General features: G+C 41.0%; 1 protein-coding gene across 2 annotated transcripts in view; it reads right to left on the minus strand.

The window, feature by feature from the left end:
• MANBA (mannosidase beta) overlaps positions 1–21,095 on the minus strand; it is an 80,333-nt gene that overhangs the window by 15,629 nt on the left and 43,609 nt on the right. For both annotated transcript variants that reach the window (XM_087724160.1, XM_087724159.1), the window contains exons 7-12: positions 16,249–16,359; positions 13,902–14,053; positions 13,002–13,119; positions 10,275–10,361; positions 7,840–8,007; positions 2,715–2,933 (exon numbers count right to left, since the gene is read on the minus strand). In XM_087724160.1, the coding sequence (XP_087580286.1) occupies positions 2,715–2,933; positions 7,840–8,007; positions 10,275–10,361; positions 13,002–13,119; positions 13,902–14,053; positions 16,249–16,359 (855 nt within the window). The remainder of the gene's footprint in view (positions 1–2,714; positions 2,934–7,839; positions 8,008–10,274; positions 10,362–13,001; positions 13,120–13,901; positions 14,054–16,248; positions 16,360–21,095) is intronic.

Here is a 21,095-nt window from a genome sequence, read left to right on the forward strand (position 1 = left end):
AGCACCATAACGTATCCTATATTCATTTAACAGGCTATCGATTTAAACTGGAAAAATGAAAACTGGACTTGTCAGTCCTCCTATGTTGGATTAGAACTGCCTCCAAGCATCCAGTTAGAGAAGCTTTAGAGCAGGGGTGTTAAACTCGATTTCACCAAGAGTTGTGTTTGACCTCGGGGGCCAGGGTGGGCATGGCCAGGGTATGGCAAGCTTGATGTCACTTGTGTCGGGGGCGTATGTGGTGGTCTGAGCACTCTGCCAGTGAAAACGGGCTTCAAAGCTCCGTTTTCAGCTGCATGTCAGGCCTGCAGTCATATTCCTTGTAGGATCTTTGGACTGCCACACTCTCTCTCTTTCTTTACTATGCTGTTTCTTTAGTGGGGTAATTAGGAGGGGAAATAGTAAGGAGTAGAATGTGTTGTTGTCAAAATAAAACATTCCTTTCTAGAAGCCCAAAGTCATCTTTTATCTCCGCACCTCTGCACCTGACCAGAACTAGATGGATGGAAATGCCAGCATAGCAGAGGAAGATTGGACCATGTGATGGACTTGTGGGTGTGGGGACAAGATCATGAACTTTCAACTGGGTGGGAACCCCAGAAAGCTTTCAGATTCGGGTTTCCCACAGTTTGTACCAACATGTCTCTCTTATTAAATTGGAACTTTGATGAAAGCTATGCCTTGAACTCTGATTTAATTCTGGATGATATTTGGAACGCTGACACTGTGATGACCTCCTGCCGCCCTCTGCCATTGAAAACAGAACTGGGGGGGGGGGGGTGCAGCTCCGTTTTACTGGCAGAGGGCAGCAGGAGACCATCACACCTGAAAACGGAGCCGGGGAGGGTCGCACATGGCAGAAACACTGCAGGCCAGTCCTTTGCTGTTTCTAGGGTGGCCCCGCAGGCCACATCTAAGTACCCCACGGGCCAGATCCGGCCCTCAGGAGGCCTTGGTTTGACAACCCTGCTTTAGAGAATTTATGTTTCTTTTCGCTTTTGAGCTTACAAATTAACATAGGCATGCCTGACAAACAAAGAAATAAATACTATTTTAAGTCTGTAACTTTGGCTTCTATGTAAAGCCTAGCATGTGCCCACAAATCCTTCTACTGGAGAAATGGAGGAAACACAAGAGGTAAGGATTTTTTTTTCCTTAAAGTGAATTTGGTCATCTAGGTGTGGTGGAGCATAACTGAACACCATTTCAATGTGTTCATCTGAGCATTTAATACGCAGATGTTTTAAATATGCAAACTGCATCAGCAGGAGAAGAAAAGTAACTAAGAAATCTCAGCAGGTACTAAACTTATCATCTCCATCTCCATCTGAGAATCCAAGGAAAATTTTAATTCTGAGTCTATTGAATCTCTCAGGGGGAGTCTGGAAACCCTGCAGAGCACTTCCCCGGGAAGGAGATTTGGGGGGGGGGGGGGCACTCATGATGGCTTTTGTGCTGTGATGGTGGGTTGGAGGGAATCAAATACCTCCCTTGGGCCAAGAGGCCTGGTGAGTGGCAGCTGGCTCATCAGTACCGACTGAAGGCGGAGACCACATTGGTCAGAACGGCTTCAGAAGAACAGCATATGGTGTGGTGGTAGCCACTTGAACAGCATGTGTAGAAAGCAAAGAGAAAACTACTTACTACACTATATATTTCCCAGGAAAATCATGTTAATGACGGTAAAACCTAACAATGGCCCCAAGTACAGGTGCTCCTTAAATGGGGCAGGAGATTCTTAAATGCTAAGAATCTCCCGATCCGCTAGAAGCATGATAAACCCAAAACTATGAATTGGAATGTGGAATCTAAGAAGGCAAATGAGGTCCAGGCATCATGGCTTCAAAACCTAAGGAACTGGTTTGGACAAAACTCAGCAGCATTTTTTTGTACAGCTGTTGATAAAAATAGGCTCGCCGGCACGTTCGTCCAATGATGGATATGGCAGAAGAAGAAGAAGTAGTCTATTGAATCTATCTATATATTATTCAATCTCTGACTCTATTAGGTTTCCAAAGATCAAAGTCAGTGTTTCTCCATTTCAGCAGCTTTCAGGTGTGTGTACTTTAACTCCCAGAATTCCCCAAACAGCCAGCCACTTTGATCTAGCAAAGGCTGTTGAGAATTCTGAGTTGAAAATGTAGCAGACTATTTTATGTGGTTTAATTTGAAGCACGGGATAAAAAGGGTGCTTGGTTCCACAATAAAAAAGGTAAAGGTTCCCCTCGCACATATGCGGTAGTCATTCCCAACTCTAGCGGGCGGTGCTCATCTCTGTTTCAAAGCTGAAGAGCCAGCGCTGTCCGAATATGTCTCCGTGGTCATGTGGCTGGCAGGACTAAACGCTGAAGGTGTGTGGAGCGCTGTTACCTTCCCACCAAAGGGGGTCCCTATTTTTCTACTTGCATTTGTATATGCTTTCAAACTGCTAGTTTGGCAGAAGTTGGGACACGTAACAGGAGCTCACTCCGTTACCTGGTGCTAGGGATTTGAACCGCTCAACTGCCAAGCTTTCTGATTGACAAGCTCAGCATCTTAGCCACTGAGCCACCGCATCCCTTATTATTAAAATAAAATATTGGTTCCACAATATTTAATCTTATTCTTTGGACCTAAGACTGGACCAGATGGACCCTTGAGCTGATTCTCTAAGTGTTGCGTTACATTCACAAAATGGGCTAGAGAGTGAGAAAAGACAACTGGCTTTTACTTACCTGTACCAAGGTGCTAAAGGAAGGCCATGACTGAAAGCCATATTCAGAGGCAAACCGAGCCCTGGGATACAGGGTCCAGTCCCAGCAGTCATTCAAGTAATTGTAATAATGGGTATCTCCATAATGAGTATCATAAGGGTTACGAGCCAGCCAGCCTTCCTTGATTGACTCCAATCCGTTGGTAGGGCTTGAGGCAATAAAAGGACGGCTCTGATCTTCCTATATTGAACAAGATTTGACATAATAGAATAATTAGCATCAAGAAACAAAAGAGCTGCTATAAAAACTATCTAGGCAAATTGTAATTTGGAAAGTAAAAGCCAACAGTAGATTTTCATGGTGAATCGTGTCCTCTTTTCCCCAGAATACTAATTTCTATTATTTCTGGTTAGCTGAATGTCTCAATAAATATCAGATTCCTGGAATTGGATTTTCAGGTGCAAGGAACAGTTTCATAATGCAGCGTTCAAAGGGAGGCCATCAGATTCATAGAATCGTAGAGTTGGAAGGGAAGTGGGGGACTTTGGTCCTCTGGTCCAACCTCCTGCTCAGTAGAATAATATAAATCAGGGATGTCAAACTCAAGGTCCACAGGCTGGATCCGGCCCATGGGGTGCTTAGATTTAGCCCACAGGGCCACCCTGGCAATAGCAAAAGACCAGCCCATGGTGCCTCTGCCAGAAAAAAACAGACTTCTCGGGCCCCATTTTCAGCTGTGACGGCCTCCTGTAGCCCTCTGCTAGCCCTTTTTTTGCTGGCAGAGAACTGCAGGAGGCCTTCACAGCCAAAAATGGGGCCTGGGGGAGGGCGTGATGTGTCCACCACCACCCCCGAGCTCCATTTTCACTGGCAGAAAGCTAGCAAAACAAATGAAAAACAAAACAAAAGGAGAAATGTTTCCCCTTTTGCATTTGAGCATGCAAGAAGGGACAGGAAAGGAGAAAAGGAAAGAGGAAAGACAAAGAAAAAAAAGGAAAAATACGAAGAGAGCAAGGAAAGAAAATAAGGAAAGAGGGGAAGAAAGAAATGAGAAGGAAGGGGAAAGGAAAAAGAAGAAAAGGGAGAGAGGGAGGAAGATTATAATGAGAGTGAGAGAAGGTTTGAGGGAAGTCTTGCCTCAGCACTTGGCCACCACAGGTGCCCCTCTCCCCCGACACGAGTGACATCAAGCTAGTCACACCCACCCTGGCCACACCCACCCTGGCCCCCCAAGATTAAACACAACCCTGATGCAGCTCTCAATGAAATCAAGTCTGACATCCCTGATATAAATTAAATTATCAGATGGCTGAATGGTGGTTTTTTTTTTACATATCTAGTGATTAAACTCTCCATCTCTCTTCAAACTGCAAGAAACGTAGAAAGAAAAGCTTACGGCTCATCCAGGCACTTGGTTTGTAATAATCCGGGGTGCCCTCTGCATCTCTTCAAACTCTTTCACAGTAGAGCTGATTAACTCCCCCCCCCCAGTTCAGTTATTTGCATTGCCAAAGTAACTTCATGCTACTACCTTATCAATTCTCCCCTCTCTCTGATGAACTCATGGCAACACAACAAGGTTATATAGTTTTTCAAAGGTTTCTTATGCTGATAGGAAAGATACCCTATATGTGTATGGGGGCGGAGGGAGGATGGGAGAGAGAGGAACTGCAAAAGAAAAAGGAAAAGGAAAGGAGATGCTGGCTGGATGCTGATTTTTATACTTTTCCTTTGGCTAGTGGAAGAGAATAGTTGTTAGTTATTAGCTTTTGGGGGTGGGGGGGATGAACTTTCAAGGGATGAAACCAGTAGTTCCATGGAAATGCCTTTGGAAAAACTGGGAAAGGGCCAACAAATTGTATCCAGGAAATGAAGATTCCTTTTACATTTCTTAAGGATTGCCTACATAATTTCCTCCTCCCCAGTTTTATTTAAGCCTTTGACAACTTCCAAGGAAACAACTCATTATATTTGCTTCCTGCAGAACAAATGAATCTTTCACCCCTGTCAGTTTATCTCCTAACTGTTGTGCATAAGGATATACATTAACATCCACCATTTTAGCTATCAAACTTGGCTCTTTCATTCAGAGGCAATTTTGAGGATAATCACAGGGCGTAGAAGGTATTTTTTCTCTCATAACCAATATAATCCGGAAGGGAGCTGATGCCTTCCATCTTCAATATGGATAGTATATGGCAGGGGTGTCAAACTTGATTTCAATGGAGGCGCATCAGGGTTGTGTTTGACCTCGGGGGGCCGGGGCGGGCATGGCCAACTGGACGTCACTTGTGCTATGGGCATCTGTGGTGACCCAAGCATTCTTTCAGTGAAAATGGGCTCCCAAGCTCTATTTTTGGCTGCGACAGCCTCCTGTAACCCTCTGCCAGTGAAAACAGAGCTCCATTTTTGCTAGCAGAGGCACTGCAGGCCAGTCCTTTGCTGTTTCCATGGCAGCCCTGTGAGCCAGATCTAAGTACCCCTGGAGCCCGATCCAGCCTGCGGGCCTTGAGTTTGACATGCCTGGTATATGGCATATCCAATGGTGAAATTCAATTTTTTTTACTATCAGTTCTGTAGGCTTGATGGGCATGGCAGGGAATGGATGCTGCAAAATCTCCATTCCAACCAGGGGTGGGTTTCAAACGGTTCGCGGTGGTCCCCGCGAACCGGTTGGTCGGCGAACACGGAAGTAAGTAACTTCCGGGAACAGCAAAGGGCCCACCCGCCCGCCCACGTTCCTTACCCGGTTTTGACGAGTTCTGTGCTTCCACACATGCACAGGACGCATACAGTGCGTCCTCCAGGAGCAGCTGGAGCATCGCACAGACGCTAGTACGCATGCGTGCGCTGCGCACGTGCACGAGGACGCCGCCGGCCCCGTTCCAACCGAACCGGTTGGAACGGGGCGAGAAACCCACCCCTGATTCCAACCCACTCCAGGAGAAGGATACTGCAAAATCCCCATTCCCACCCCACTCCTGGGGCCAGCCAGAGGTGGTATTTGCCGATTCTCTGAAGTACTCAAAATTTCTGCTACCAGTTCTCCATAACCTGTCAGAACCTGCTGAATTTCACCCCTGGCTATCTTTGAAGGGAATGAAACAGAAAATTGGCCAAAGAATTCACCTCCCAATCCATTTCTTGGAGAAGCTCTTTCATTCTCTCTAAGCACAGGGCTCTAGGAACAGCTTTCTGTCGGGGCAGCTGAAGCCGTATGTTTTATTCTCAGTGGGCTGAATGTGGATGCAGCCATGACAATTCCCTGCATAGGCACTGCTACAATCGTCAGAGAATGATATTAAATTGCAACATCCGTTGAACAATCTTTCGAGAGGGGAAACCAGTTGTAATGTTTATACTTCTTTTCCTACGGTTAATTATTTCTTTCACCAGACACAGCCTTCAATGGGGGCAATACAGGGAAGATCTTTCTTCCCAGTCCCAAAATGCCTTTGTAGCTGGAATAAAAAATAATATGAGCTCTTTCGGTCCTATTCTAGCCAGATTAGGATTGCAGCTATTCAGCTATTCAACAACAGAATGCTTTCAGAAGCACAAATGCTTTGGGGAGGGGGGGGGGTGAGCCCAAATATTTGAATCCTAAAGGAAAAAGAAAAAGTTCCTCTCACACATATGTGCTAGTCGTTCCTGACTCTATGGGGTGGTGCTCATCTCCGTTTCAAAGCCGAAGAGCCTGCGCTGTCCAAATACATCTCCGTGGTCATCTGGCCGGCATGACTAAACGCTGAAGGCGTACGGAATGCTGTTACCTTCCCACCAAAAGTGGTCCCTATTTTTCTACTTACATTTTTTACATGCTTTCAAACTATTAGGTTGGCAGAAGCTGGGACAAATAACAGGAGCTCACTCTGTTACATGGCACTAGCCACTGTGTCCCCCATTTGCATCCTATAATGTATCATAAACAGCTTCCTGGGATTTTTTTAGTCAGAATTCAGAAAAATTCAAAACAATCCCTGCACACATGTAGAACTGGCTTGCACAGCTTGTAACCAGATCTCTGACATTCCAATATGAAATGGCCATTGGCAGGGATGGTGATTTTCCAGGATTTGTTCCCTGCTTAAGATTTCAGAAAAGAGGAGGAGAGGGGAAAAAGAAAATACAAGGAAGAGAGGAAGAAAAGGTGAGAGATAAGACATCTGGTAATCCAAACAACATGGCAGCTGGGCAGGAATTGAATTAGGAGGTAGACGGGCCTGGACCAGCCTGATATAGAAGGGGGGAAAACTAAGTGTGTTCAAAACTAAGGATTCATGGTCATGTATTGTTGTGAGCAATGCAATAAGGTCATCAAGCTTATGCATAACAAGGGTGATAAAAACAGCCTACTCCTTCCAAACCAGAAGCATATCATTAGGTTTATTAGAGAAGTCAGACAAGATTTCTAAAAACACAAAGGTGTTCCAACAGAATCTAGGAGGCTAAACTAGGCCAAATAATCATCACCATTTTTAAGACAGATGGTAAACTTCCTCTTTACAGAATGATTTCATCTCCTATCTGTTTTTTACGAAATGTCTGAAGAAAAACTATTACTATTAATGTAGTGTCATAATTAGTAAGTTAACCGTGTTCCAATACGAACAGACCACAGTTGCAAAATGAAAAAAGGAAGTATGCATCTCTGTGACGCAGGAGTTACACAGTCCCTGAGAAAGATGAGGTATATTAGCTAAACGCAGGGTAAAAGATATGTGTTGTGTTTCCTAATTTTGAGAAAAAATGTATGAACCCTTTTAAAACATTTATCAAGGCAAACACCAATATTGAAATTGGGACATTGGTCTTTTTCCCCCACTGAGAAAAACTTTTCTAACCTTCTACAATAGGCAATCAACAGAAGAAATCATTTTGATACATATCTTATAAAGCCAACACAAATTGTAAGGGGAAAGCAGAACACAAAAGGTTGTCAGCGCATTTTGAGAACATCAGGACTCAAAGGAAACAGATGTTTCCAGATTTCATCTAGTGCATCTTTAATGTTTGCAAAATTATTTAAAACAATCTACTCATTTCCAAACTCTGAAGGAAAGTCACCATTTATCAGAACACAAAACCAACTAAAATGTCGGCCCTTTTTAGATCTCATAAGAGGGGGAAAAAAGTTGGTACTTACAGCAAAAACAATTTCTCGGATATTATCGACATAAAGTGTCACATAATCTTTGAAATAAAGATTCATCTGTGCCTTTGGAATGGAGAACCAATTGGTGGAAAGTGCAACTTCATTTTCATTGTTCCCGCTCCATAAAATGATGGACGGGTGATATTTCAGTCGCTTTATCTGGAAAGAATAGAACTTCTTTCAAGTATTTGTAGAAAATTGCAAATTATTTATATCAGAAGTATTTGTATGAAAAAGCCTAAAGTCAAACCAAACAAAAGTAATACTTTGAAGACTGGCTTCTTTCAGATGCACTAAGATTACAACTTCCAGTTGTAGAAAGTTAGCATCTACACCTCTCCTAGAAGAATGAAATATTCTAGGAAATATTAAAAAGGCAGAATATTATATTTCCCTGGATAAGAAAAGCAGAAACATGTTTTTAAAGACAAAGCAGTTTCCTGCAGCTCCCTGCCCCCAGCAGATATTTGGTGCACATTTTATCCACAAGACAAAAGTCCTCCAACTCCAGGGTGATGGGATTAAGAATCGACCTCTCAGGACATAATAGGATTAGCCATCTACCCATCTAACAGCAGGGCTCACTGCATTGTGAAAACACCTGGGGACATTACATCAGCCCAAGGTTTCACCAAACTTGACTCAGACAAACATGACTCCTCATGGGAATCTGACTACAACCAATAGAATACACTTCTTGCACAGGAACAGGAAGCTCAAGGGCAAGGCCCAAGAGAGGGTATAAATACCTCTCTCTCTCCTCCAGCTGCCCAACCAGCCTCTATGTTTCCAGTGTCCTTCCCCCCACTTGGAACTGAACCCAGATGGACATTTCTTTCAACACAGAAATCAAAGCAAGCATGACCAAGGCTACCTTAAAAATCAAAGGACACAAATGGGGGGGGGGCTGACATACAGTGTATTCAGAAAGCGTTCAGACCCCCTTCACTTTTGTCAATTTTGTTACGCTGCAGCCTAATTCTATAGAGTCTTCTTATGCCAATGTGATATTTTAGGTTTTTTTTCTTTTTAATAACTTTACAGACATTTCTAAAATTCTGTTTTCACTTTGTCATTAGGGGGTACTGAATGTAGATTAATGGGGGGGGGATCGATTTCAACAACAGTAGAATCAGGCTACAACATAACAAAATGGACAAAAGTGAAAGGGGTCCGAATACTTTCTGAATGGACTAATTTTATCAAGTGTCCTAATGTATCTGGAAATGTAAAGGAACCTATTCTTCATATTCTGGAAGTGACTTTTGTTCTAAAGAGTTCAAGGAACAAGAATCTAGTCCCTTTGCACCAGATCCTGTTTAAGTTTTTTTTAATTAAAATAATTACTAAGAAAATAATCAGATTAGAATTGCCCAATCGTGCCGTTATTTCTATTGCATCTGCTAGCTAGGCTTATCTCTGATTCAAATAAATAAATAGGGCATTTAATGTTGTGAAACTTTTATCAACAGAATGGAAAGTTCCAAAGTCACAGCCTGTTAAAGGAATAATCGAGTCATATCTTCTTCCACCAAGGCAAATTAACTCTACAAATACAAGCAACTATTCAGTGATGGAATTAGCTATAGGCCAGAGATGGTAATGATGAAAGTACCAGTTCTACCAGCTCAAAATTATACTGGCCCACTTTCAGTTTTTATAATCAGGTTATTAAATGATCAAGCATACAGTACAAGCTAATCAATCAACACTTTTCTATATGAAAGGCAATCTACAATTACGTTAATATATACAGTGCATTTCTTCTGAGGAAAGAAAGCACCCATTTTTCCCCTCCATAATCCAATCCATTAAATCCTCCCCCTCCTGTATCTCTCTTTTTCTCTCCCTCCCGTCACATCTTTTCTCTTTTTCCTCCTCCTTGGCCAAAATCCATATAAGATAACTAAGAGGTTTCCCTTGGCATCAGCGGAAGCTGTTAGAATGCTGTGCATGTGGAGAATATTCATCATAAGAGTAAAAAATGGTTAACAGGCCATAACATACTTTTTGCTCCATGTGGAAATTAGGTTGGGAAGGATTCCCCATTTTCCATGGAGGTTTTACGGAGATTTTAAGGATGTGACACATAGGATGAAGAGAGAGGCTGCATCCAATCACAGAATCAGAGTTATCTATCTCTGACATAACTTTCTGTGAATGAGTTTTAAAGAATGTTACTCTACTGTTTCAGTTACTCAATTTCATTTCATAGCTTGCCATGTGGACAGTTAACCATGTTAGATAGAAAGTTTGCATGTCACCCATTAACATGTCCCATACATTGTGGGAAGGAAGGGAACAGTGGATTAACAATAGAATTGCCCTACGTGGAGCAAGATAAACTTGTTGATAAACCTTCAACTGACATTAATACTTTGTGATAGTTTGTTATAACCTTCATCCCCATGTAAAGAATACCATACCTGATGAGTAATTTCGGCTCTTACTGAGTCTAAGTAGTCTTGGTTGGTTGGATAAAGGGCACACGCAAACATAAAGTCTTGCCAAATCTAGAAAATTAAGGGGGGGGGGAATTGATGATCAATACACAACCGGCGTCTTTTTATAAAGGCAGAACATATATTATATCATATCACTGATTCCAAAATGTTATTTACAAAAAGTATTGGAGCAATAATATATCAAGGGCATACTAACTAGAGATTATGAAGACTCATGTCATAGATCTGGAGGGCACTGCATCAAGAAAGATTGGGTCAACCTTAACCTTAAGGGTTACTTTTTTAAAATAATGTTGTTGTTGTTATTAGTTGCAAAGCCGGGTCCGACCCATCGTGACCCCATGGACAACGTTCCTCCAGGCCTTCCTGTCCTCTACCATCCTCTGGGATCCATTTAAGCTCATGCCTACTGCTTCGGTTACTCCATCCAGCCCCCTCATTCTCTGTCGTCCCTTTCTTCTTTTGCCCTCAATCTTTCCCAGGATTAGGCTCTTCTCCAGTGAGTCCTTCCTTTTCGTTAGGTGGCCAAAGTATTTGAGTTTCATCTTCAAGATCTGGCCTTCTAAAGAGCAGTCAGGGTAATTTTAAAAGGATACACAGTCATCAAAATATTGTCTTCCTCCAAATCGTACTTAAAGCTAGTTTCCTGTCACATTTTCTTGAAAATATGCCTCTGAATCGTGGCACGACAAAACCGCGCTCGACTAAAGCGCGCCCGATTAAACCGCGTCGCTGACGTCATCAACAGGGCGACAACAGCGAGCGTGGAGAAAGAAGGGCGCTTTAAATAGCGCTTTGAAAGCAAGCCGATTCAAGTTAAGGTAAGGGTTAGGTTTAGGGTTAGGTTTAGGGTTAGGTTAAGGGTTAGGGTTAGGTTAAGGGTTAGGGTTAGGGTTAGGGTTAGGGTTAGGTTAAGGGTTAGGATTAGGTTTAGGTTTAGGGTTAGGTTAAGGGTTAGGGTTAGGGTTAGGTTAAGGGTTAGGTTTAGGGTTAGGTTTAGGATTAGGTTTAGGGGGGTTAGGTTTAGGTTTAGGAGTTAATTTTAGGTTTAGCGTTTACAGCGTGCTTCTGTCTCCGCGCTGTTGTCGCGCTGTGATGACGCGGTTTCGTCGATCGCCCTTTAGTCGAACGCGGTTTTGTGGTGGAACCCCTCTGAATATAGAGCTTGCACTCCAGCTTTGCAGTATATAAGATATAATAAAAGTACAATAAAGGTTTGTTGTAGCCCAACAAAATTGGATTAATTAGGGGATTCATTAGCATTATAAAGTGGAAAAAGCTACATAGAGTAATATAAAGTAATGATGAAAAAATGATGGCTTAATTGTTGTCAAACATCCTACAACCATCATAGTCTTTAGCCTGAATACAAAAAGGAAACATGGTTTGTTTCCTCAACAAGCAATTGAGTAGAATACAGACATAAAGAGCACCAAAGATTTAATAGGTTATATGTATTCTCTTCTATTCATCTTAATTTAATTTGGCAGTTCGAGTCTCACCAGGCTCAAGGTTGACTCAGCGTTCTATCTTTCCGAGGTTGGTCAAATGGGGACCCAGACTGTTGGAGGCAATATGCTGACTTTGTAAACTGCTTAGAGAGTGCTGTAAGGCACTGTGAAGCAGTATGTAAGTCTAAGGGCTATTGCTATTAATATATCTCAAAAGTCAAAAGAACCATCATAGTGAGCATTTAGTAACAATACAGGTACCAACAAGACGGAAACTAAACAGGAAACATGAGCAGTTCCTCATTCTCCTACTTCTGCATTTTTTTTACTCAGTTACTTTTGGTTTTATTTCTTTTGCATTTTCCAGAGTAGAGAGACTTATGAACTGTTGAAGTGTGCAATCTTTCCCACATGAGCGTAGATTCAGTTAACTAAAAGCACCAGGGGTTCTGTTTCTTCAGCATATTCACAAACTGCTGTACAGGAGAAAAGTAGCCTGTTTAATCTGGCTAAGCATTCCTACACTGGTGCATTAGACACGCAGTGCTAGATTTTAAATCTGTTCCAGTAGAATTCACCTTCCATCCCCTGGTTTAAGCTGTTACCTGTGGTTTTACTACAGGAATGGACAACTATTGTGCAGCCAAAGGCTACACTTAATTTAGAGAATACAGAATAACAGAGTCGGAAGGGACCTTGAAGGTCTTCTAGTCCAACCCACTGCCTAGGCAGGAAACCCTGCACCACTTCAGACAAATGGCTATCCAACATCTTCTTAAAAACATCCAGTGTTGGAGCATTCACAGCTTCTGGATGCAAGTTGTTCCACTGATTAATTGTTCTATCAGAAAATTTCTCCTTAGTTCTAGGTTGCTTCTTTCCTTGATTTCCACCCATTACTTCTTGTCCTGCCTTCAAGTACTTTGGAGAATAGCTTGACTCCCTCTTCTTTGTGGCAGCCCCTGAGATATTGAAACACTGTTATCATGTCTCCCTTGGTCCTTCTTTTCATGAAGCTGAATATACCCAATTCCAGCAACCGTTCTTTATATGTTTTAGCCTCCAGTCCCCTAATCATCTTTGTTGCTTTTCTCTGCACTCTTTCTAGAGTCTCCACATCTTTTTTACATCGTGGCAACCAAAACTGGATGCAGTATATTTGGGCTACTATATAATATTTGGGCTACTACATTTGAAGTCAGTTGGTGCTAACAAATTGGTGGTTTGGGGGATTTACCATGATTCCTAGTTCATCACAGATCTCATAGAATTCATCTTGCTCATACAGGCCTCCTCCCCAAACTCGAAGTATATTCATATTGGCATCAACTGTTGACTGCAATAAGAGCCGTAACCTATCAAAAAGAAGCGAGAGTTCAATCTCACTGAGCAGCAAATGCTACCCTGTAGAAAAACATAAGGAAGTAGCAAATATTTCAATTGAAAGCATGCACATAATTCAATGGTTACCTTGCTTTTTATATTTGGGCACTGAATTATTCCCTGAGCAGCACGGAACTGAAGGAAAGAAACTTGGCTATCATATTTTCTGGGTTGTCCCAAAGATGCTACCAATCTAACATTTTCAAAAGGCAACTTGACTTTGTTTTTCTTTGAAGATGTTTTGCTTCTCATCCAAGAAGCTTCTTCAATTCTGAACTCAAAAACTGAAGAAGAACTGAAGAAGCTTCTTGGATGAGAGGCGAAACATCTTCAAAGTTGCCTTTTGAAAAAGCACTTTTGTTACAACTATGCCCTGAATGACTCAGATCTCCACAGACATATTTTCTTGCTGTTGCCATAGACTAATAATAAAATTAATCTTTGCAAGTTGCTATTTTCATTCCTCTTTCAAAGAGTAGCATTAAAATTGGTGTGTGGGGGGGGAACCTATTGCTAAATTCCCAGTACTTTCAAAAGATCTTTTGTTTAATGTGCTCCTTCTTCTTTAAGAACTCTGTAATATATTTTATTTCTAGAACGGCAGAATTACTTATCTTCCATTAGAAAGAAATATTAACATTTCCACACAACTGTTTCGAAACTGTTTCAAAATTCTCCAACCTTCAATCAAGTAGAAGCCTCTATAGACAAATTTCCTACAGCGAACATCTAAAAAACATTTGTTCAAACTCACATTTTGGAGTTCACTTTGTCAGGAAAAGAATCAGCCGGAATCCAGTTAGAGCCTTTCATAAAAATGGGCCGTCCATTTATTCTGAAATAAAAACTCAAACCGGGTGAATCAGGAATAGGTTCCTCTATCAGTTCTACTGTCCGAAAATAAACCTGAGGAAAATGAAAATTTGGACATATTTGAGAAAAATCTTTACATTAAAGATGTATGATTTGGATATTCTCCTCCCCAAAACCACCATGTGAAATATATTGTAACCTTATTGCAATAATTCTTAAAATAAGAAAGACACGAGGTTGGATTAAATTGGAATCCATTGGAAATGGAACCTAAAACTAGACACTGCTGGAGAATTCTAAGATTTCTGCTTGAATCCCGATTCTTTTTCAACAAAAAAATATGTTTTTGCTATGAACACCCATGCAGTTTGTTTACAGTATAATTTGTGGTAATGTAATGTAAATTCAGGGTAATTTAATGAATGAACTAAAGAAAGTATTTACTATAATCAGACTGCATACACAGAGAAACTACAGAAATCTTAGGACAGATTTAAAAGGATCACATTTTTTTTCTCCAGACAGTTTCTGATTCAAATTACAATTAAAGGGGTGGGGGGAGAAACAGTTCAGTTATGTAAAAAAGAACCTAAAGTTTTTGTTGGCAACTTTAAAGGAGTAGCTGGGTAAATTTGAGATTATCCCAATTCATTATACAGTGAGTTTCTGAATTACAGCCTTCTACAAGAGCCTTTTCCTTCCAGGTGGGTTGATCTACCATTCCCATAATACCCAGCCGGCATAGCCATTGGCTGTATGTGATGAGAATGAATGTCCAATGTATCAGGAGGGCAATGGCTTGAAAAGTAAAGTTAATTTGGGGGAGACTGTTCCCTACAGCTATGACCCATCCCCAAAGTCTAACCATTCAAGAATAAATAGCAATAGCAATAGCAGTTAGACTTATATACCGCTTCATAGAGCTTTCAGCCCTCTCTAAGCGGTTTACAGAGTCAGCATATTGCCCCCAACAACAATCCGGGTCCTCATTTTACCCACCTCGGAAGGATGGAAGGCTGAGTCAACCCTGAGCCGGTGAGATTTGAACAGCCGAACTGCAGAACTGCAGAACTGCAGTCAGCTGAAGTAGCCTGCAGTGCTGCATTTAACCACTGCGCCACCTCGGCTCCTAGACCCAAACACACACATAGTAACAAAAGTATTACTTCTCTAACAGGTATTGTAGAAATAAATCACTCCATGATGACAAGATGCTGCCAATCAGAACAGCAATAGTGAAACAATCATTTTATAATATTTTTAATCATCTGTCCTTGCTTTTCCAGTAATATTATTGCACAAACTGGCAATAAATAACACCAAAGAACATTAAATGTAAAAATTAATATCATGAGACCATATTCCAGTAGTTGCATGCAATGTTTTCAAAGAGCACATTCTTAGTGGGTAACATGGTGTTTAGTTTAATGAAAAGAAGAACTGAGGCTGACATGATAGCAGTGTTCCAATATCTCAGGGGCTGCCACAAAGAAGAGGGAGTCAAGAAGCAATGGGTGGAAACTAATCAAGGAGAGAAGCAGCCTAGAACTAAGAAGGAATTTCCTGACAGTTAGAACAATTAATCAGTAGAACAATTTGTCTCCAGAAGTTGTGAATGCTCCAACACAGGATGTTTTAAAGAAGAGATTGGACAACCATTTTCCTGAAGTGGTAATAGGGTTTCCTGCCTGAGCAGGGGGTTGGACTAGAAGACCTCCAAGGTTCCTTCCGACTCTGTTATTCTGTTATAAGCAGCCTTCCACCATTTCTTTATGCCCCACAGAGGCATTCAAGAGACCTGCAAGATTTTTTCACTGACCAAGTTATTGGCCTCATCAAATGTTCTGCAAGAAGCAAAGTGATGAATTTCCAGAACCCCCCAAAATGTCAGATCTTGCACCAGGAAGAAGAAATCCATTTGCTTTCTCCTTCCTTTCAAGGACTCTGCTGATATTGATAGGCAGATGGGGAAATCTAAGATCAAATGTAGCCATCAATTCACAACCTTATCCTTAACACAGGTAGGCTGCAAAATGAAAATATTAAAATAGACACAAATATTTAAGCAACATTGGACAATATGTTAATGTGTATATCATTGAGAAAGGGTGGGGTGGGGGTAGAGTTCAGACTCTACTCATCCACTTCAACATTATACGTGCCAAAATCTTGCAAGATGTAGTAATTCTTTGATTATTAATATAGTGCAATCTATGAGTCAAGTCACAAAGGCTATGAAAGAGACAATTGTATGTCATATGTATTGCTAAGTAGAAGATCTCACATACCTTCCAATGTTTTATGATCTTGTATTCTTCCTGCATTACGAACATTGCTGTCATGTTGTATCCAGGCTGATTTCCATGTCCAGATGGCCACCAAAGTTCCACTGGCACACTCTTTATAAACCCACCCCAGACAAAGAAAGAAATATGTTATGATGAAAACCTGAACAGAACTTCATTTAATGCATAGAGGACTGCTCCTTGAACAAACAGCCCCCTTAAATATTCCTTGAATCATAGACTAAGAGCTAACAATATGACAAAGCAACTCTTCCAGACAACCCAATTATCTGTGCTAGAGATTAGTGATATAAGAATTCCATTTTAGTCAGATGTTATACACTAAAAAACTATTGCTTTACATCCATTTAAATATCTATCTATGGCTGCATGTGAGTATGTTCCAGAATAACTCTGGAACGCCGCAAGCAATTCCAACCAACTTGGTACATAGATGACTTACTCTCTGGAAACAAATACTGTGGGGGTAAGACACCCTTAACACCCCGTGGGGTGTGTGTTCTATTAAGATACAGCCTGTTGTGCCTTAAAATGGCTTCTACTGTACTGCTTTAAAATGGCTTCTACTGTACAGCACAATGGAATTGCCATGGTAACAGCTTCACAGTACTCCACAAGGGGGCTCCCTCTGGTAAGAGGGAAAATCCAACATTAGAAATTACACTTGGTCCGGACATTTGTGAATATCTAATACAGGATTGGGATAAACAAATACCCAGGCAACACAGGGTTAACAGCTAGTTACATATAAAAAAAGGTACAAGACCATAATCTAAAACACATGCTCATGATCAGTTCAAAATTTCCTCCATCAAAATCTTACATGATCAGTGACCATTATTTACTTCCGTTTTAGAAAATGAAATCCAAGTCAATATACAGAGCAGATATTATCTTTACAAGGCATAGAACGTTCATTGTAGCATTCAGAACCTATTTCAAACATTCTAAGAGTTACAAAGTGATTAGCCTCATTAAACCAATCCAAAAAATTATTTGTGAGACAAAGGAAGAAACTCAGTGTCAGTGTATATACCCAGTACAAGTCAACCTGACACCACTTAATAACTGTTTCCTGCATTCCTTAAAATAAATAATCAGATGTGGGTATAGTTGGCGCCTCTAATAGTATGATTTCTCGGTATAAAGCAGAGTGAAAAAAAACCCTATTCTCCAGCAACAAAAACATTGCCCAAAAATGCTTGCCTTAAACTAGGTCAGGGGTGTAAAACAAGATTTCATTGAGGGCCGCATCAGGGTTGTGTTTGACCTTGAGAGGGGTGAGGGGGGCGTGGTCAGTTTGATGTCACTCATGTGATCAAATGCCACTTTTGCTAGTAGTTTGTTTTGCTAGAACTCTATGAAAACAGAGCCCGGGAGGGTAGCGTGCAGCCCTCACAAGCTCCATTTTCACTGGCAGAGGGCTGCAGGAGGCTGTCGCAGTCGAAAACGGAGTTCGGGAGGGCCACATATGGCCTTCATGAGTTCCATTTTTGCTGGCAGACTCACCGTAGGCTGGTCCTTCGCTGTTTCCAGGGGCCAGATCTAACCACCCCTTGGGTCGCATCTGGCCCGCAGGCCTTGAATTTGATACCTGTGAACTAGGTGATCAGGGCAGCCAGCTGGCCTGTGATGAAAAATCTATGAAGGTGCATTAGGACCAGTCATAAACTATTGTCTGCTAGCAAATGATTGACTGAATACCAATTGTTGACTACCTGCTGCTAAAGGCAACAGAAACAAATAAACTGATATAGGGTCCACTGGGAGATGAGGGAAAAAAGCTTATTGCTTTCATCTTTCTTCCAGCAACTCTTAAACCTGAGCTAGTCTCAGGGAGTAAGTTCCTTTTCAAGTACTGTAATAGCATTTAAGCCCAGTTTAATTGTCTCTTTTTTGATCACCTGGCACTATGAATAATACGCTCCATGCTGAGGATCTGGAAATGTATATTAGTATCAAAGAAGAATGCACCCAAGCATCATACATGTTTTTCTTCCTCCGCTGCTCCATCCTGCCTCAACAGTTGCCATCTGGAATAATTTTAGAATGGTGACGTAGGGTTCAGAGAATTTGAAGGAGGAATATGATAGGGATAGGTTGGTATTCGGTAAGGTGCCAGCCTAGGTAGCAGGAGACTGCAAATTCTAGGCCTCCCTTAGGCATGAAAGCCAGCCGGGTGACTTTGGACCAGTTATTCTCTCTCAGCCCAACCCATATTTGCTATAATAATAGTGGAAAAAGGAAATTGTGTGTTGTCCCGATTGTAATTGGAGCCTTTGCAGCAATACCCAAAGGGCTACCTCGCTATTTGGAAATTTTAAATTTATCAGACTTGAACATTCTGATTCTACAAAAAAACCACCCTACTTGGAGCAGCTTATATCCTCCGACGTTACCTTAACAGTTCCTAGGTCCTTGGTTAGGACTTGAGCTGTTGAGCTACCAACCAACCCCAAAAGCTGTGAATCTCACCAAATATTAACATAATAATAATAATAATAATAATAATAATAATAATAATAATAATAATAATAATAATAATAATAAATAAAGCACCCTTTGGGTGCTATTCCAAAAGCACTGGAATTACATTTAAAACAGTTAAAAATTGACAAAATCACCATCAGTCAAATGCAAAAAGCCGCACTGCTTGGAACTGCACGCATATTACGAAAATACGTTACGACGTCCTAGGCCCCTGGGTGGGGCCCGACTAGTAACCAATGCCAAATCCGGCGAAACAACTGGCCGCTGTGATACAATTGTGTAATAATAAAGGCATTTGACTCACTGCCACATAGTTGGATCATAAAATGCTTAGAAACAACTGGCATTAGCAAAAATATTACATCCTTTACTGAAAAGGCGATGAAACAATGGAGAACTGAGTTGGCAGTAGGGAATGAGATCTACGGAATGGTTAATATCAAGCGAGGAATTTTCCAGGGTGATTCACTTTCACCTCTTCTCTTCATCATCGCAATGATCCCACTATCAGTAATCTTAAAAAAAATGAAATTAGGCTACCAAACAACCAAAGAAGCTGAAAAAATTTCGCATTTACTATATATGGATGATTTGAAACTCTATGGAAAGTCAGAAATAGAAATCCAATCATTGACAAACACAGTCTGAGTATTCAGCACCGATATTTCAATGCAGTTTGGCATGGAAAAATGCGCCACTGTATCCATAAAAAGGGGCAAAATCACTGCATGTGAGGGAATTTAAATGCCCAATGGCCAACTAATTAAATGCAACAAAAATGAAGCCTACAAATACTTAGGCATTCTGCAGTTGGATAACATCAAGCATGGAGAAGTAAAAACTATTGTCAGGCGAGAGTACACCAACAGAGTTAGGAAAAATTTGAAATCTAAATTGAATGGTGGAAATACAATCAAGGCCATAAATACCTGGGCAATACCAGTTATAAGATACACAGCTGGTATAGTTAACTGGACACAAGCTGATTTGGACATTTTGGACCGAAAAACCAGGAAACTAATGACAATGCACTACAGTTTACATCCACGTGGTGATACTGATAGATTGTACCTGCCCCGAAAATCAGGTGGCAGAGGATTATTACAAGTGAAGCAAACAGTTGAAGAAGAAAAACATGCACTGGCTGATTATTTAAAAGAAAGTCCAGAACATCTATTACTGGCAGAGGCATTGCAGGCTGGTCCTTTGCTGTTTCTAGGGTGGCTCCACGGGCCAGATCAAAGTACCCTGTGGGTCAGATCCGGCCCCCGGGCCTTGAGTTTGATACCCCTGATCTAGATTTTTGGTCAAACTATATTATACCAGGCAACGTCTAAAGCGTTTCCATGACTACATCAACTTGAGGAGGGGGGGGAGAAATGCCATGCATACTTTTGGCCAGAGTAAAAGTCTCATATTTCTGTATTGGGATATGAATGCGCATGTCCTGAACTCTGCCATAACTTCCTGTTGGAAAATGTGATTAATGACCTCAACCAGAGGGGAGGGGACACAGGGGTAAAGTTCAGATGCCATTAAGTGGGATTTAGTTTCGGCTCCACAAAGGGCCGTGCCAAGATGTTAGTCCTAATAAATGAATGGGGTTTTTTTAAACCTTGTCTCGAGGCTCGTAAATTAATTAGGCCAACTCTTGGAAACTTCACATCCAACTTATTACTACAACTATGTTGCTTATATCTTTCAATTTATAGTTTTTATTAGTTTCCTAATACGATTTGATAGCTTATTAGTAACCCTGACTCTCTTTTTATTCTTTTTATTCTTGATTGATGTATCTTTTTATTCTTGATGAATGTATTTTTTTCTCCTTATGTACACTGAGAGCATATACACCAAAGACAAATTCTTTGTGTGTCCAATCAAACTTGGCCAATAAAGAATTCTATTTTATTCTATTCTATTCTATTTAATACAATTGTTTGTTTTATGCAGAAGTGTTTGCCTCTTTTATGTAAAGTAAATCCTGATGCAAAATTTTAACCCTGAAAAAGTTAAGAGATGTGCCTGAACATTTTAAATGAACAGATGTTGAACAAGTGAATGATCAATAGTCTGGATATTTCACATACAACAACTAGAGAAGAAACATTTAAACCATCCAGTTTGTTTTGCCTATTACCAAGGCATTACATCGTAAAGCCACTAATGCTTTACCTTCATTATCTGGGATTACCTCAAGCAGGAAGCATCCAAGGGTAACATGAATTATTAGCAGAGAGCACAAAGCATTACTAATGTGCTTCTTTCATTCTGCAGCATAAAATAGAGAATGGCATAGAAGCACAGCCATTGGCTGTTAGTGATGTCACATCTTCATT

This window comes from Thamnophis sirtalis, unplaced genomic scaffold (assembly GCF_051295495.1).
Source record: "Thamnophis sirtalis isolate CommonGarterSnake01/CBP01778 unplaced genomic scaffold, rThaSir2_p1.2 scaffold_10, whole genome shotgun sequence".
Lineage (NCBI taxonomy): Eukaryota > Metazoa > Chordata > Lepidosauria > Squamata > Natricidae > Thamnophis > Thamnophis sirtalis.